Here is a 19,530-nt window from a genome sequence, read left to right as displayed (position 1 = left end):
TGGGCTTACGTCACAGTCATTGTTTGAGAAAAACACTTATCTCTACATCTACAAGTACCTATTGTAATCGATGTATAGATATATCTTTATACTTCTTTACAATAGGAAGATAAGATATAGACTGCCTTGTATAGGTTCTTTAAGAATAGTGTTGCGTAAAAGATATGTAATATTTTTCCTGTTTCGTTTTTTATTTCCTTCTGAGGATACACATTTTTATCTATGGTACCTACACTGTTTAAAATTCAAAATATACAAGTCATTTCTGAACGATATAAGATAACGAAAATGCTCATTAGGCTAATAATTAGCGCCTTAAGGAACTTAGACATATATAACAAGGTAGCGCTATTTCACTGCTACGACATAAAATATTATGTTCTTCTGTATGTTGGTACGTGTGTCATTTTATCTATTTACATATTTCTTTGTAAAATTAAAAATATAATAATTTATTAATACTTCCCATCAAAACATCATTGGGAAATGACTTAAATATAAATAACTTAAAATTCATCAATTTTATTGTTCCAAAAAATCTATCATTTCTGCAACTCATCGGCTGTAATTCAAATTTCTGAACGCAAAAGGAATTTATAATTTATTAATCAGTATCGGATCGCGCGAAATATGTCTTTGATTCAAAGGGGAGATCGGCATTAATCAAAAATTTTGAATTTCGAACCCGTTCGAACTAAATAATTTTAGGAATTTCGCTTTGAAGTTCGACGAATAATATTTTCGTTTATGTAATAGTAATAATATTAATAGGTTATTCTCGTTATTATAAGTTTATTTTTATATTTATTTTAAATATATTTAAATATAAAGGATAACAAATAATTACCTACACTAAGTAAATGTGCTTAATAATATAGAAGGAAATAAAAAAATTGAAGAATTTTTACGACATTTGCTCTTTGGATTTGGAATTTTGGAATTTGGATTTGGAAGTAAACTAAAAACATTCACCCGTGTCTTTTTATAATACTTGTAGGTACCTAAACATCATCCAAATAAGACGGTATTTAAGGTTTTTATAAATTTAAACCCTATTGAGCAGAACAATTAGGTTTATAGGACCGAAGCCATGTTTACACCATAAAGCTACCTACACACAGCACGATAATGAATTCAAAAAGTTGTGCCGTACAGCGGATCGATTCATCAAATATTCAGCGTCTTCGACGATGTTCGTGACGATGTTGGCCGAGGACAAAGATGCTTTTAAGCTTTCCATTGGCACAGAGCAAGCTGTGGAAACGATGTTGGATGTAAAAACTTATTCCTTAATGACATTTCCATATATTTTCTGCTCGTTAGTAAGTGACTATGAATTTTGACAAAAAGTAAAATAAAAAATGTCAAAATGTTTGACAAAACACAACAAATGTACGCGATTTAAATCCGGAAAAATAGTTTCATTTCCTATGTGTAACAATCGCGAAAACCTAAGAACTCGAAAAAATGTCAAATCAATATGTGTATAAATCACCCAAAAATAAATTAAACAACAGATTATTTGGAAAAGATTGCTACTTACCAATTAGGCCGCCTTATGTGTTGTTGCTTTCTACTTATAGCACACTATGAGTAGAAAGTACTTAAGAAATGCATTACTAGGGCTACAATGCATTTGACTTTTTTTTTTTTTTTTTTTTTTTTTTATTGCGACTCGACAAAATGACTGCACCGCGCCTGATGGAAAGTGCGAATACAGTCCAGAGATGAGAGTAACGGATGGAAAACACAAATATCTTCACTCCGTCACTATCATTTTGCCGGTCTGGCCAAATGCACTGGATGTACACCAACTGATCCCTGAACGCGATTCGCAAAAGCGTTTCACTGTGGAGGGTTTTCCGCCGTGTGTACTGTGGTCGCTATCCAGTCGGCACAGAGCCTACCACAATGCTAAGCAGATGGACACTTGTGACGCCCTCGGTCGCCTCTTACGACCCCCACGGGCATGTATGGGGAGGCGACAATGTATTCTGAAGCCGTCGCCCCACGGCGACTGTAATAATGAATTAAATAACTTCATTGTCTACATAAACATAAAGCAGGTATATTCGAAATTCAAATTTCTTATGCGGCAGGCGTGGCTCAAGGCAATCATAGACAAGGATTGATTTTCGTTTTTATTTTTAAAAATCGAACCTTGACTATTTTAGCAATAATAGAGACGCATTTGTAAAAAAATAAACATTATTATTGTGCACATCAAAATCATATTCACACTGCCTCCATGGCTTCGGCCATCGGTTACCATGCTTGCCTGCCACCAAAATAAATCGCATATATTTCTTTTTTCAAACAAACCAACGAAAGTTTGCCGTGACGACGGGACCTGTAAAAGGGCCCGTTGGTTTGTGTGAGAACAAAAGATACAAATATACTGGAGTTACGTCCGAAAAACTAGTTTCATTTTCTATGCGTAACAATCGCGAAAACCTAAGAAGTCGATAAAATTCATTACAAATATGTCTGTTACTTTTCAAACGTGGAATTAGAAGCTTTTTCTTTCTTAATGTTTTATTTTTTTGAAACGAAACATCTCCACGCCATTCCTGTGCGCATCTCTTGCTATTAAAACTCCGGGCTATCATGGCGTCACCTACTTCCCGGTAACTATGTCACTTAACTATATTTACGAGGACATTGTTATATACTTCACTTTCGCTCTAATATCGCGTAATAACTTTAGGTTTGATACCTACGTAACTTACGCACGTTATTTTTAAACGTACCTATTTTTCACGCATAATTTTCTTATCTATACGTAGAGAAACAACGAATGAAGTTCGAATTTTGAAATTGAAAATGTTCGATATGCAAAACCAGGTAAACAAAAGGTAATTTATAAAGAAGAGAAAAGAATATCATTAATTACCTCTCAAATTGATATACCTGGTACATTATCAGAAGGTCCCTTTACCTTATCTGCCGATAGCTGCAAGGGCTCAAAGGACCGCTCTCAATAAATTTATGAAAGGAATATTGCCAATAAGGGTCCGCCATATCCTATTAATTAAAACACTTAATTAATTCACCTGAAATGGTTTTAATCAATTCGTTCCTGCTCAATTTATTAAGGTATAGGTCCCTTAATTGAATGTTTTCTTTCCAAAGACATTTTCAAACGATAACCCTTTAATAGTCTTATTTCCTATTTCTTAGAGTTTAGTAATCAATTAATAAAATAGAAATTGCAATTTGCAATTTTTAAAAATACCTTTGACACTAACATACAATTTGTGCTTTAGAAATGAGAAGAAAAGCAAAAGTATAATACGCAAAATGTTTTGATAAATGCAATTTGTTTGGAAAAAAAAACGCGATTTAGATCGGAAAAAACGGTTTCATTTCCAATGTACTATAACAAAACCGATTTACATTTCTCTGACGTGTCATGTCGTGACGCGTCAGAACGGTATCGGTACCTAAATCTAACCATATTAAATGTATGCAACCGATACCGTTCTGACGAGTCACGACACGTCAGACAAATGTAAATCCGGCTTATGTACAAGAGACTTTGACACCGAAATACTATCACGCAATGACGAAATTACAATAAAAGGGGTAAAAGTAGGAATAGGCATCGATTTGCCCCTGGAAAATTTTCGCACCTCGAACTCTAGGTTAATTACAATTTAAACATATCGCCAATTAGATTGTTTGATCGCACGCGACCAAATGTAAACGCGCACGTTGCCATGACAACTGCACAGGTTCAACGTGCTACACAATTTGGTCGGGTAATAATAGTAGGGTGGGTACGGATTGGAGACACTTTTGGGTAATTATTACATTAGATTTCTAATAGAGTGGCGCAAAATACATAGGTGAGTTAGTGTAAACCAATTTGGAGCTATTGAGGGAAAACAATACGAAGACGCTCTATACGACCTTTTTTTATACGACCTCTATTTTATACGTTTTCAAAGTGTCGCCATCTCTGAGGTCCCAACAACAGTAGCCAACTAATTTTTCTATATTGTCTCGATCTGGGTGTTTGTGGTACCGTCGTTGTTTCCGATTTCCATAATACAAGTATTTTCGTTACTTACTTTGGGATGAGAGCAACGTAATGTTCTCTTATATTTATATTTATTTTGTTTACTTATTTTTTTCATACGAAATAATGATACATAACAAATTATTTTAAGGGGTAGATATAACAGCGTATAGGTACTTCTGTAATAAGGTTCCATTTTTAAATTTAACTTTAATGAGCATTGACTTACAAATAAATGGACGACGGGTCTAATACAAAAACCACGAAAAAAATGTCCCAAGTCAACCTATTTAAACGTAGTGACATGTAAAGGAATATGAAAAAGCTAAAACGTTGAATTTAAATTGTAATGTCATCGCAGTACTGGCTAATTTTGCTTGCTTCGCTGTCAGTCGAACAAACGAAGACTAAAGCGTGAATGACGCTCTGTATACGATTTTAACGCCCTATAAGTTCGGACATTTTTTAGCGCGGACCCGACGTCCATATAATTGTAAGTCAATGTTAATGAGGTTTAAAATTGTACTGATAAAAAACTTTGTACAGCTTCTGCGTACTTGGATAACAAAAATCGAGGGCAGTGGTCACTCGCCCCTTAAGGTTACTTCTGTGCCATATTTTTAAATGAATATTTTGGATGATGAATTTGAACCAATATCTATTGGCAAAAAGCAACCCTAGAATTTCTTACTCAATCTTCTTAGGAGAATCTGCGTTACGAATGAGTATTAGTTCAATTGTTTTGACATTTTCCAGTGTAATTTACTTACCTGTGAAATAAAGATGGTTCGAATTTAAATTTCATTTAATTAAAAAAATTGTGACATTGAACTGAAGAAAGGTTTCGACGACTATATAAAATAACGGTACTGGAAAATATGTAATTTAGATTTGAGACATTTAATCATACAAATGTCTAATTACGCTAAAATTAACATTCCAGCATCGCGAATTGAAATTCAGACTTTTGTGAAAAAACATTTCCTGCAAAACGACCTCGAACCTTTCAAATGAAATCAAAAAGTCAAAATCAAAGTCAAAAGATCACTTATTCCATAGGCAAAATAAATGTACACTTGAAAATGTCACTTTTAAGCTTCTGCTCGTTCATTACGCTGGCTTCGCTGAGAAGAACGAGCAAAAAACTCTAGGGATTGCTCTTTTCAAATAAACTTATGCCTTTGATGCAGAAATAAACCTGTGCTATGGAATACATTTTGAATCACATTTGTGTGGAATCTAGAGCCATGACGTCTTTCCATACATCTTCATCTAACATGTAGTCTTCAATTTTGGAACACGACTTTTCAATTAAAATATTTAATATAGTTTTTGACCTTAGGAAATGATAAGTTTTATATATACATAATAAGAGAACTTGTATGAAAACATTAAAGACTATGAGAGAAGCTAAAAAGGTTTGGCAGGATCGTGCAAAGTGGTCGATCTATAAAGAATTAAATCTCCAGTACATCTCATTTATTCACAAAGTTTTCAATGTGCATTCATCCTAAAGGCAGCTGTAAAACAGTTAACACAAATGCAAGGTCCCCGTGGGCACAGGTGGGGCCAAAGCTAAACAGTGCACTTACCGCTCAATGTGCGGTAATTACCTTTGATTTCGTGTGTTTCATATCACCTGGCCTTTGGGAGGTAGGTACGTCTTTAACGAGGCTAATTGATAGAACTGGTTTTAGGAAGGGATATTAGTTGCTTTTAATATCTATACATTAAGGGATAGATCATGAACGCTACTTTTAAACAAAAGGGTTCTCTCTTTTTGTACGCAAGCCCAATGCGGTCTGGACACTACACACGAATGTCAGGGGTTGTAAACTTTCTTAGACGTGCAAATTTCACCGAGATGTTTTCCTTCATGGTTAGCGAGAGGTTACTAAACAAATGTACACTTTTGAGAAGCAGCCTTTCTATTTTCCCATTAGGCTACCATCGCTCAGCAAAGATGTTTAATTGATACCTATATTGATTCCGGTTCTGCACACGTCAAAATGTGATTGGCGGAAATTAATCCGACTCCAGATTGATCTAGAATAATCTATATTTAATAGCTAGCCTCCAAGCCCTCGAGGCGAACGTGGGCGAGTGTATTGAAAATAACTGCACTTTCCCGCCAACACGATTTGTAATTTTAAATTGATTTTCTTATACACCTGTGACAGGTACGACTAGGTTTCCACTAGAGCTATTTCTTTCATTTATCAAAATTATGCATTTTTTACATTTTCCTTGTTGCAGCATGCTCCGATCGCTAGACTTATGCGGTGAGCGTAAACCGGAGCTGTCATCACCAATTGCAACGGCGCCGGACCGTCTGCCTGACCGATTGCCGGACCGATTACCGGATCGACTGCCGGATCGATTGCCGGATCGATTGCCGGATCGATTGCCGGATCGAATGCCGGACAGGCTGCCGGATCGTCGAGCCGCCTCGCCAGATCGCGATAGCGAGCGCAGCGCTGAGAGAAACCACGACCGCAGGGATACTGGTAAGTCTCTCTTATTACTTTGACCGGGAATCACGTAACCTTTCTAACACTTGACGTCAGTTTGAAGTAATGTTGTGCCTTGTGGACGTGACTAATTCAATAGTGGTGATTGTACAGAGATGTTAACATTTGCTTTAAACTGGCGTGGAGCTTCCACAATCATCTAGTTGTCGTCAAGTCCCTTGGATGTCGATCGCATCAGCTTTCGATGTTCGCCCCTGTGATTGTCCGTAGCTAGACCGTGTTCGCTTCACTTTTCTGTCCGCCGCGCGGAGCCGAGGATCCAGTTCCCACCACCCGGCGCTATGCCGCTCACGGACGCGCGTAATCGTTCATAGGTTAACATTCGGAGCGTGAATTTGAGACAATGTGAAACATAAGAAACGCCGCTTTGCTTATAATTCGTACGATGTCGCCGCAACGCTTACGTACGTGCGTGATCCCCCCGTCCCCCGTCCCCCTCGCTCCCGGTGTCATGTCGCGTGCTGCGCAGGTGGCGAGGAGTGGACGAGCACGCCGCCGCCGCTCAACAACAACACGACGCACCACAACAATAACGGACCCGTGCCGCTGCCGCTGCCGCCACCGAGCCCCTTCCGCTTCGACGAGCACCGCCCGTACCGCTTTGCCGAGGACATGGGCCCGCTACCACCAGGCGCACTCGTTGGCCGCCTCGGTGACTCCCTAATCCCGAAAGGCGACCCCATGGAGGCCCGGCTGCAGGAGATGCTGCGCTACAACATGGACAAATACGCCAACACCAACCTCGATACGCTGCACATAAGCCGACGAGTCCGAGAGCTCCTCTCGGTCCACAACATAGGACAAAGACTGTTCGCGAAGTACGTCCTTGGACTCTCCCAAGGGACCGTTTCTGAGCTGCTCTCGAAGCCGAAGCCGTGGGACAAACTGACAGAGAAAGGCCGAGACTCGTACAGAAAAATGCACGCGTGGGCGTATGACGAAACGGCGGTCATGCTACTCAAGTCTCTCATTCCTAAGAAAGGTACTACATATTTTCATTATTTCTGCCATTGCATTTCTGTCGAGCTCCTACCGCTGACGTCGTAACCTAAATTCAAAAGTATTGTGTTTCAAAATCAGTACGTGAAATTCAAATCTCGCCTTTAACAACTTCCTGTCATTAATTTTTAACCTCCGAACTCGGCGACGCGGGCCGAGTTCGCCAAATATTTCCGACCTCATCGGCAGCAGCTCAGCATGTTTTGATACTCCATCAACCCCTCTCAATCTTCCGTCTGGCTGGCGTTATCAGCCACCTGACAATAGGCCATCAATCATGGGAAGAATGCAGCGATACCGAGCGTTTACGCGGCCCATTAGAGACCGAAACAAAGGGGCCGGTCGCACGATTTGTTTTTATATCGATGTCGTTACACTGTGTAATTGAGATATTTATACAGACAACTCTTAAGATAGCGCAAGTCATTGTATTTTACCTCAATGTGTACAGTAATTTCTTCCCTTTTCTTTTACAAACTACGCTATATCTAGCAGAGAGTCGTCTGTGTAAACAAAGCAGTCTTATCGATCGTTTGTCTCTGAATGCGAGTAGTTCTTTGAAATAAGATTTCAATGCATTCGAAACTGAACAGCCGCAGCCATTCGAATACTAACATTAAATGACTGCTCAATTAAAACTGGATAGACACAAGCAGCCCTCGAGTTTGGACTAACACACGAATTAACTACAAAACCGCTTAATCATTAGTGACCGCACTCTTAATTTTTCTAACTTTAATTTTGTTTATTTTTTGTTTGTTCCTCACCTCGTCCTAGCCTTGAATCTTGTCCTTCCTTTCTTCCTATCGCGTGCGGGAACTACGGAAAGATTTGTCCCCGCCCTTGTTACCGAAAGGGGGTGAGTCGGGTGGTAGTTTAAAGGGGATATGGTCAAGCGAGCGCGCTCCACCCCCACTGTCGCAGCGACTGTCGATTTATAGTTTAAATACGTGTTACTGTTGAAATGTCCGCCATTTTCTTTAAACGCTTCTCGATTCGAAATTTTGTATTTTTAAATTTCGACTCCACACTTTTTTTATTTAGCCAATTACAAAATGCAATTTCTGAACGTTCAAGAAAGTTCAAAATTCTTCTTTTTTTAGTAGCAAAATAGAAACATGTTTTAGTTATAAATACAATCATCCAACGGACAAAAACGTTGGAGAAATTATGGAAAAGCAAGCGGACACGCGCCTAGCGTCGGTTCACAATGAACGCTATCGTTTAGCATAGCAGTTTCTACTATCGACTATTGTCATTATTTTATAACAGATACTTCATAAAGCCTGAAGAATTGACGGCAGCTAATTTAGAATAAGATTACAGTCGCACCGTCACGTAGAAAATTCTAAAAATAGAAAATTCATTCCAGTCAACACTCTAAACCATATCTTTTGTTACCAAATCATAACCGAAGAGTGAATGGCCTCTGTTTCCGCAAACTTAGTTCCCTAAACTTACCAAGGTCACGGCGAAATCACGGAGGGAATGCTAAATAGACATACCTACTGTCTAGTCATAGATATTTCTGGGAGCCTGGTACTTTTATTAGAAAAAGTTGTGATTGACATCATTTGTTAGTCCTATTTACACGTACTCACATACTGGTTTATTGTTATACGTACTACGTAAAAGTAGTATGTGAAATTAAGTGCAGACAGGCAGACCTACTCGTAATGGGAATGCAGACGGAAAATTCGGAATTAAAAATTCGGTCGCATTGTAAAACAGTGTACACATTAATGACAATGCAGGACAAAGTATAAATCTGCGAGAGACAATAGGACGTTGTACATTAGCCTTTGTTCGTTCGATGGGGAAGAGCTCAAATAGATTGAATTTCAGATAATTCGAAAGGGTTGTTCTTCTTATTTTCCACGAAATCATTCCGATTTGGGGTTTACGGTTTTCGTTTTATCGCTCGATGATTTTTAATCACATTTCTTAATTTTTTTTTTCAACAAGAAATTGGTTCAAAATTTAAATTTGCAATTGCAATTTCTATGAAACTGTAGATCGTAACAAATAACCAACCAATGTGAAGTGTACTAGATCGAGCAATAATGTTCATATACAACGCAGTCTCCTCGTATTTGTCTTCATACATTGTAGCCGTAATAGACAACATCAATACCAAGGAAAGAGTGATTGTTCCCACGCGGTTGATTATTGACCAGTACCACTCTACATACAGGGTGTTACAAAACTCCAGTATGTTTTACTCTTTTGTTTATTCAACCTATTGGTCAACACGTGACCCTGCTGGGGATTTCACATGTTTTTGGATTGTGAACCTTCTTTGACACGACTTCTTTTAGGAGCAAGCTTCATTATAGAAGCAACAGATCTTCCTCTGAGCTCACTGCATAATAAAAATAGGCTATTAATACACTGAATTTGGTTATGTAATGTAAGCAAACAAAACACAAATATTGTAATTTTTATTGTGTTAACCTTTTTGTTAAACAATTGGGTTAAAGAACAATAATTGAATATCTATTCAATACAAATTTAATTAAAGTTAATAGCGACATTTCTAGCCAGGGCTGGTAGCTGTAAAGTTACCTAACTGGGTGACGAAATACTTTCATATATTTCTCATAGATGGCGCTACGGCTAAGTCGTTGGAACCCAAATACAAAGATGCGACAAAACAAGCACATAGAAAATTCGTTAGGTCCGCTGGTTCGTTCCGTGGCTTAATTGGCATAGGTTTGCTAGAAGACATTTATAACAAAGTAGTGGAGTAATTTCACAAAAAACAATTGAATATCAATTCAATACAAATTTAACAATTTGGTTTTCACAACAGCCTGTTTAGACAGTTATACCGGTAGCGTGACTAGGCTCATTATTAGTTATTACCCAGCGGATGTGGACAACTGGAATAAACTTCGATATTGTCTAAACATGAGATCTGCATTACTCTTTCAACGTCTTCAAAACTTGTTTATTTGAATTTGTAAGTTAAAAGTTACAGTTAAGTTTTATTTACCCAAAGTTCAATTAATTTACATAGAGTGGACAATATCTCATTCCGAAATTTCTACTGGAATTTTAAAAATAAACGGCAAAAACTGCCTCCGTGGTCGCACGGTTACTATGCTGGTCTGCCACGCAGGGGTCCTGGTTTGATTCCCGGGTCGGGAGATTTGTATGGCCTACATTTATTTATTCGTGACTTTGGGTGTAATTTGTGCTTGTCTATGTGTGTGTTCATGGTACCCGCGATACAGGGTTCTCTAGTGCGGGGTTATGAGTGCGTACGTTATTTATTTAATTACTGTCAAAGTGCAATTATAACATCTCTTTTTTTAATATTAGTTTTACGTCATTGGAATAAATCCATTAAGCCAAATCGTGGACATTCATTCAATATTTTTTTTTAATAGGTACTGTTTTTAATTTCTTGTAAGCTATTTTGTTGTGACATCATTTATAAAGTGTAATGTGGGGTTCATAACATAGCAATTACAATCTTGTTTACGAATGAGTATTTAAACAATTTGACAATTTAAAATGTAATTTACTCGCGTATAAAACAAATTTATTTTAAATCTGTTTCAGATAGATTAAAACCAAATGATATTTTAAAAACAATTGCTACCAAACTGTCTTAAGTCGCTGCGCAATCTAAAAAATAAGGTCACTCTTCAATTTCGCAACAGCACCATACATTACGCAGTGTGTACGAGCGATCTGTTTAACATACATGTCATTTGCTCCGTTTTGACGCGTGTGAACACCGGACAATCGCCGACACGCGTGGGAAAGAGGGAAACGTGGAAATGGCAACGATACCATAACGCCAAATGACATGGTATTGTGGACTATGAGTTGTATGGGAGTAATTGAGGGATTGATCAATCCTTGGATGGGAATGGAAAATCTTTGTTTGCAAAATCATGCAGTGTTTTTCTTTTCATATATAAAATTATACTCTCTATAGGTTAAAGGTTTGAATTATGATAACAGTGTTCATATGAATCACTAGCCACATATACTAGAACATTCATTTGAAAAAAGAATGGCTCCAATCGTCTTTCAATATGATAACACTGACTATATGAACCACAGGCCGCGTATACCAGAACGATTAATTTGAAAAAAGAATTATTTCAATCGTCTTTTAATTTCTATTAAAACGTTCTGGTATATGTGGCCAGTGATTCATATGAACATTGTTATCATTATTCAACCTATTATTAGCTTCCATGAAAATATGTAACACAGTCTTTAAATCATGAACACACCAAATTAACTACATACCTTTGCAAGCAAAACGGTTGCTAGTCGACGTTTCGACAACAGATTGCCGAGTGGCTTACGTACCGGTTTTCATGATGTCGCCATTCTGGGGTCCGGCTAGGCCAATGTAGAAAAACTATATTATCTCGGTTCCGGGTGTTTGTGGTACCGTCGTTATTTCCGATTTCCATAACACAAGTGCTTTAGCTACTTACTTCGGGATCAGAGCAACGTATGTGTTGTTGTCTTATATTTATTTATCTATGGCAAAATGTGCCTATAACAGTACTAAATGAAAACATCGCGGTCAAATCTGCACGTCGAAGACGGATCACAGCCCTTAGAAAACGTCTGGAGTATCCTACCCACGTTCAGCCAGCAAAACTAAATGGGTTTGATGATAACCAGTAAACAAGCAATCAATTCTTATTAATTAATTTACATATTAATGTGTAACTTTTTACTACTAAATTTAGAAGGAAAAAGTCTTTAACATGCTAAGACCGTACGAACATGGAGTAGCTATAAAATCCGTTAATGTTGTAATTGTGACCCAATACTTGCTTCATACGGCTTGTGAATAAGTAAGTCTAAGCCTCGCATAACATTGTCTAACTTTCTAGATTTACAATTGTATAACTAGAATTTCAAAATCAAAATTTCAAATTGCAAATTTATACTTTCGTATAATTTTTAGAAAATATATAAATTTATATTTGATTTAGGAATTCTTTGTTCCAAATTCAAATGTTGCGTGTGTGTAAGCTCTATTTTGGTTTCCACGATGACGTGTCGATCATAAAGATGTTACACAACGTTAAATCATAATAGCTAATCAAGCTGTGTGGTCCGACTTCAAAGTCCTGCAAAATTAATACTCCATCCGTCAATTACAACTTACAACCGCCTTTACAATTTGTTATCGTTGTTCCGTGCAAAAAACAGCATAAAATCATTTATTAATTACGCCAGAAGGCGGGACGCGGCTTGTGCTATCAAGCAAAAATTTTTTTTTTTAATCCGCCGACATTCAACTATCGTATTATTTTATGTAACTCGATCTGTCTGAATGACCGTACAACCCATTGGTTTCGGTTATTTTTAGATACTTCACGTATAGACAAGGGTTGAATAATGTACAGCATAGTACGAAAATTAATCGACCATTGTTCATTGAATAACAATATTTAAAGTTCAAAACCGTGACATTTCGTGACTGTAACCAATTCGAATATAGGTGAAGTAAATCAGTCTCACATCTGAGTTATATCAAGATAGTACAATAGAAGGTGATAGCTAATAATTTTCTCGCCTAATTGGCGGAAAAAACTAAACTTTTTTTCTGTAGCAAGTGGCAAAGGCAACTATTCCATACGTCCTTAATTTCAATTAAAGCCGGTATCTACGTTATAATTATTATTGGTCTTATTAGTCATAACACGCTTCAGTGATGACGTGCTACAAAAGCTGTCTTACAAGTAATTGCGAACTCTTTTTTTTTAAAAAGGAAACAATTATATACTTATAACTCCTACTGGAGGAAAGATCAGCTTTCTTTCTTATTCTTGACCACGTTTGTATAAACAAGTGATAACAATATCGTAAATATGAAGACATTGTCAAAAGTGAAAAGCAATGCTACCAACAGAAGTGTAGAAAAATAAAAGCAAAATAAAATTAAAGTACGTTCGAAAACGCAAGTCGAATTTTGTGTACGAATATTTAGACAAAGTTGGACGGTTGAGCACTCCAAAGCGGTTGGAGCGTGAAAATCTATTTTCAATGGGCACTATCGGGCTGGACACGAAGGCTTTACGCCGCAAGTTGGACGTCGATGCTCCTTTGGCTAAACCCCTTTGCCTTGTTTCGAGCTAAGCAAATTTTAATATTCAATTGCGCTTTTCAACATGTTGATTATACGATAGATAATAATGTCATTTGTTTTTATGAACTCTAAACATTTTTTTTATCAAGGTCTAGTTTTTCACTAAGAATTTAATATATACCTATTATATAAATGTGCCAGACAACTTCACGAATTGCCTTGGGAATTTCCTATAATATGAGTGCTAATCCTGGAACGCCCAGACCAAAACCAATTTAGAAAAGATTATTTCTCAAATTGATCATACCGGGAATCGAACCTGGAACCTCCGCATGCAGTGCCCACAATGTAAACCGTTAGGCCACCGATGTCGTCAAATACGTCTATAGCAATTGCTTAGTTTAGTTAAGATAAAATAAAGAACTCTAACCATATTAAATCAATTAATAAAAAAAATCTGCGTGAAACAAACAAAACCGACGTTTCGTCCGTCCACAAGACAAAGGTCATTAGCTATACAGCCAAAAGGCAAAACTTATCAATGGCAGGTCACGTTCAGAAACTCCGCACGGGGGACTGTCAAAAGCGTTTAAAACCCCCAAGTTAGGAAGTTGGCAAGTGTATTAACCGTACACTAATACACTCGGACGCGACACATCGAACGCAAATGGACGAAAGTTGCCGTCTTCGGTTCGGAATTCAAACTTTAGCATTCAGCGGTCGGGTTCCGAATTGATTTATTTGAATGCGGTGTAAATTCGGTTTTAAGTTGCCAGTGTTTTGCAAGTATATCCAATAAAGTAGGTACGTATATGCAATTCGGAACTTAAAACGTACTTAAATTAAATGCTGTGACTAGTTTCTTGTTGAATAAGATAAAAACAGATGCGAACATTACTGCGTTCCAGTTTTAAAGGTGCTGGTCAAATTACAGCCACGTGACTTGTCAACTTTTGTCTCAAGGTGACGGGCGCAGTGGCAATGCCCCTCAGATCTTTGCTATTTAAAGCTCTGAGTGGCACTGCAAGTGTTATGGACAGGCGCACGACTTGTTCGTTCATCACTAGACACCATAAAAAATGTATTACGTCAGGTTTTTGTCATGTTCGGTCAAACGGTATACAACCCTTAAAATTACCAAACACAATTTTTTGCATCCCATATTCAATAAAAACAAACTAAACCTTTGGGACGTCAACGCGTCGAAACTGCGAAACAAAAGGGTCAATCTATCATAAATCATAAACTTATGAATTTCGGAGGGTAATCACGTAATAATTACCCGATACGCCTCTATCGAATGTGAACAGGGATTTGGGAAACTTTTGGGAAACAACAATGTTGGGAAAGTCTTTGTCCATTTCACCTTACTTTAATATTATCACAAAATATTATGAGCAAAACCATAAATTAACAAGTAATGGCAATACGACTCAATTAAAATAATACAGAGAATAAGCAATTCATGAACTTATTGCAGAATGCAGTGGCGAGAGCCATCTATCGATTAGTAGGAGAACTAAAAGAATTAAACTTATTATTGTATTGTTAATAAAAGGAAACTCTTAAATCAGCACCGATGGTAATACACAGGTGAAATTACTTATAAAAAAAGGTATTTATAACGAGATGTCCTTAATTTACGACGCAATTAACTGAGTATTATTACAAAAGGACATTTCTCGAAAAAAGCGAAGCCACTTAGAAAGCCAGTTTGAAAAACTGAATAGCCGTTTAAGAGCGTTTACATTAAAATAGCTCGAAAAAACGAGCTTATATGAAAAAGTTTGATATGCTTGCTATGTACATGTAACGCCATCTCTCGTCAAGTAGCGCAAACTAGCGGGTCAAGAAGTTATTTGTTCAGGAATTCGCGTCGCGAAGCGGTCGCTTTGATGGCTTCCGACGAAGCAATCAAGACCCCTTTAAAGACATATTTACGATTATAATACTTTTTTTAGCTTTATGATTTTATACCTAACTGGCCGCGGTAATAATGCCTAAGTAATTGTTACAGCTGACGCGTAAACGAGTCGGGAGTGTCTTGTCTCGTTTCCTTTGTTTATTTTTAGTTTTCCATATTTATGTTTTTATGTTTGCCCGCAATTATTCTTTATTTAATTACACTTTATCATAGAAAGTGATAACTTTTTTTCTTGTAAATGTGTCTATATGAATGATTGGCAATGTCATTTTAGGCGGAAAAAAAGAAAAATTCAAAAGTGGAACAATTATTAAAGTCTCTTTTAAATTAATAGCAGCACTTGCTGTTAGGTATTCGGCCAACAAAACAAGTTGATTCACAGTGTTCAGTTCATTCCAGCGGTTTCGTTGTCGATCTATAAATAAGACAATTATTTAATTCGCTAGTCGAGGTGAGGATTTGCGACAGTTTGCTGGAAATGTCACTTCATTATACTCATCAAGGAATTAGGGTTGCCTGCAAATAATTAATCCGTTAAAATGACTTTTATTAATTTACTCCGTCTTAATTTTTTAGATAAGATTCTTCGTGTGTACGAAATTTGTATAGATAAAAAATTTTTTTTTAACGAAAATAGAGTAAATACTGCCGGTTTAATTGTACAGAAGGCCTGGAGCAATACAATGTATTGTCTTCAGAAGTCTGTTATGTATAATAAGACATTTCATAGTCATCCCTGACGTGTATTATATCAAATTGTCGAGTAGATTCTACGCGTACCTACATTCGGGCCAGTAAATGTAACTAATTTATTCTTGCACTGAAACTGTTAGAACAAGGGCCTGAATATTATTCGCATCTTATTATAGCAAGCTATTAACCGCTAATTGTGTTAAGGACTAGCGATTATACTCGTACATTTCAAACTTCATTGCCATAAGAAAGTTATTTTAGGTTAGCAACATCAAAAGGATACGTTAAGAGCGTTTTTGTCATTGCCAAAACAATATAGGCGACATTGGCCAGTATCGTTCTTTATTTTAAACGCATTTAGTATTTCATAATTTACACATTCGTTCCAAATTTAAAAAATATATTGTGTGCAAAGAATCTTGTCTGATCTTGTGTATTTTTAGTCTGTACTTCGTCGATATTTGACACGCGTTTTTAAAATTGTGAAATGAAAATTAGAACGCATCGAGAATACAAAGAAACACAATAAAGGGCTCGTTACACGTCTCAGTAAGTAATTATTTTAATAAAGTCGCGGTCAGGCCATAAACACGTCCACCGCTGTCGTGTGTCACCGCCTACACATTTCGATTTCGGACATTCGAATGGAAAACTCGAGAACCGATCGGCATTTCTGACATTAAACGCAATAATATTCGCTTTTAACGATCATTATAAATATGCTGTCCAAAATTTAAATTTAATCCATTTTTCTGTCCGAAATTAAATGTTGATAATGCGCGAATATTATTGTTTTTACGACACATAAAATAAATTTTGTACTACAGAATAACTGTTATTCGACAATGAAGACTTTAGTATTTATTTAATTTTTTTTTAATGAACCATTTAAGGAATCAATTTTACAAAGACGAACAATAAAAACAATGGCGCCGGAAACTTGAGGTGTGAACGGCAGGCTTGACATCGCGAACAGTTTTATTGAAAATAAAGTGCATCCTGACATATTATTCCTTGGAATTAATTACCGCAGTTTCCTTAACCAACATATTCTATATATCACGTGTCTGTCACACAAGATGGCTTGTTCGTGCCGTCAGTTCGGACGCGATTTGTGGTCCGCCATTTTAAAGCCATTTTACATCTTTTGCTCCCTGTCTTGCATAATTAGTAAGGATTAATGTGGAGCTATGAATGACTCGTTGTTTGTTTTAATGTTATTTCTCGTGAATGAGCCCGGATTTATAATTGCAATCAAAATTTTAAGTGAGATTAGTTGGGATCGAATGTGAAAAGTTTTATTTCTTCGAGGCTAATATCTGGGTATGTCAGGTATACTCCAAAATTCGAACTTTCTCTCTATTTGCCCATTGAATCCCAACTGGAAAAGAGCATTTCATAGCGTTTGCGACACCGCGATTACGCCCCAATTATACACGGTTGGTTATTGATTACGACCCGATTGATTGCGCCTCGACATGCAATTCAATCGCGGCACTACTGTGTTTGTGTGTACAGGCCTTTAGAGCTTTTTTATCGAGATTTAATGAATAATTGCAAGGAAAATTGATAGGCGCTTTACAAAAAATTGTAGGCTTTAACGTTTTATAGTTTTCGAAAGAAGTTTAGGAATTGGATATCTTTATTAAATATTGTTTCGAAAGAGGCTTCACCTTCATACTTCCTACGCAAAAATTTGCAAAAACTCTTTCAAATAATAAGTAAAAAAGTAAAAAAATAAGAAAAAAAAAGTACCTAGGTGTATCGAGCCCCCATTGCCTGCCCCTTCGTTGACGAGCGCTTCGCGTAGTTGGCGCGAATTTGGTTAGCGTTTAAAAACTTTGTATCATTAAAAAGTTACCGGTAAGCTCCCGTGAGTTTGCCGTGTGATGGCGGACTTGAGAAAAATACATTTTCTCTTAACTGTTTACTTCAACTATTTGGTTGGTTTTGTTCGATTTTTACTTATAACTATGGCAACACGGTTGTAGCGAAGCCATAGGAAGCTGGCTTTAGTGATGGCGGATATAAATGCGATGTCAAGTCTTATCAAAATGTCTCGTTCGTAATCGGAGTTTTCTTAAAACTTTTCCTGTTTATCCCGTACAATGGTTGCAAGTGCACTTATTATATAACGTCTTTATTACCCGACTACAGTTAAAAGGTTTTATTTTTTAGCGTGTGGGAAATATGAACATTTCTGTCTAGGAAATAGCAATTAATCCAGGAACAATTCAACTGTTAATTTTGGCAAAAGTTCCGCTTCAAAAACTGCACGATGAATATGAACGAGCATCCTCGGCGGAGCTCGCAAAATTGATTATCGGATCTAGTTACAAACTACGACCGACGCTCTTAACGTTTTTACCTTCACGCCGCGCGCTGGGGAAAATGCATACAGCCAACATTCGAAAAACACGGTCCCTTATGGTCCCTAGCCTTTGCATTGTGGCAACAAATTGCTCTAATATTGTTTATAAAATTAAGTCACACTCGTAAAAGATAATGTTTTGGATTCAGAGTCTATGGATTTCCAATATTCTTTTTTTTTTAATTTAAACATAGAAGACACAGGCACAAAAAATTGTTTTAAGATGATTTTGTTTCGAAATCAAAACGGAGATTCGATCCACGACCACCTCTCCATCAAGCACAGAGAAAGCAAATCTATAGATGTTTGTAGCCAACATGAAAACATGACAAAATGGCGGTACAATAACAATAATTAATTAGCAGTTTGTTAATTATTCAAGAGTGAAGCAATGAACGTTGATTAGTAATGTCCGCTTCTCATGTAGCCGTCGAAATTAATAATGATTGGTGTGTAAACTGGAATTAATTGAATGGCCATCCATACGACATATAGTTGATCCTACACTTTACCATTGACAAAAAGATTGAGTTTATTGGCGAGCGACTAGTAAAATTCTGCGAGAAAATACAGCCCTGCATAAAGTTAAGATGGCTAGTGTAGGTAACTTGTTGTTACTTGCTTTTAAACCGACGTGCGGGACACCGTTCGTCATCGTTGGGCGCATTACAAGTTTCCAAGGGATGATGAACCTTCTTGAACGTGTAGATTTCATCTCGATATTTTCCTTCACTGTTAGCGAGAGACATACCTTCTAAATTACAAGGTAATTCAATCTATTAGGAACCAACATTCACGTACGCGAAGTGCTCGCCCAATTTCTTACATTTCTCGTTTCGATGGCGGATTGATTAGCGTGTAATCTCACGGTAGCGTGCTCGTAACGTTCCTTTTCTATTAGGAAATATGCAGGGACAG

General features: G+C 37.1%; 1 protein-coding gene across 6 annotated transcripts in view; it reads left to right on the top strand.

Moving 5' to 3' along the window:
- LOC113226279 (homeobox protein cut) overlaps positions 1-19,530 on the top strand; it is a 244,866-nt gene that overhangs the window by 217,613 nt on the left and 7,723 nt on the right. For 5 of the 6 annotated variants that reach the window (XM_026458847.1, XM_026458845.1, XM_026458844.1 and 2 more), the window contains exons 5-6: positions 6,278-6,528; positions 7,022-7,534. In XM_026458847.1, coding sequence (XP_026314632.1) covers positions 6,278-6,528; positions 7,022-7,534 — 764 coding nt within the window. The remainder of the gene's footprint in view (positions 1-6,277; positions 6,529-7,021; positions 7,535-19,530) is intronic. The other variant, XM_026458849.1, reaches the window with a different exon arrangement.

This window comes from Hyposmocoma kahamanoa, unplaced genomic scaffold (genome assembly GCF_003589595.1).
Source record: "Hyposmocoma kahamanoa isolate Upper Pololo Valley unplaced genomic scaffold, ASM358959v1 185, whole genome shotgun sequence".
Lineage (NCBI taxonomy): Eukaryota > Metazoa > Arthropoda > Insecta > Lepidoptera > Cosmopterigidae > Hyposmocoma > Hyposmocoma kahamanoa.
The sequence above is the reverse complement of the archived record's forward strand: the minus strand, read 5'-3'. Positions and strand labels throughout refer to the sequence as shown.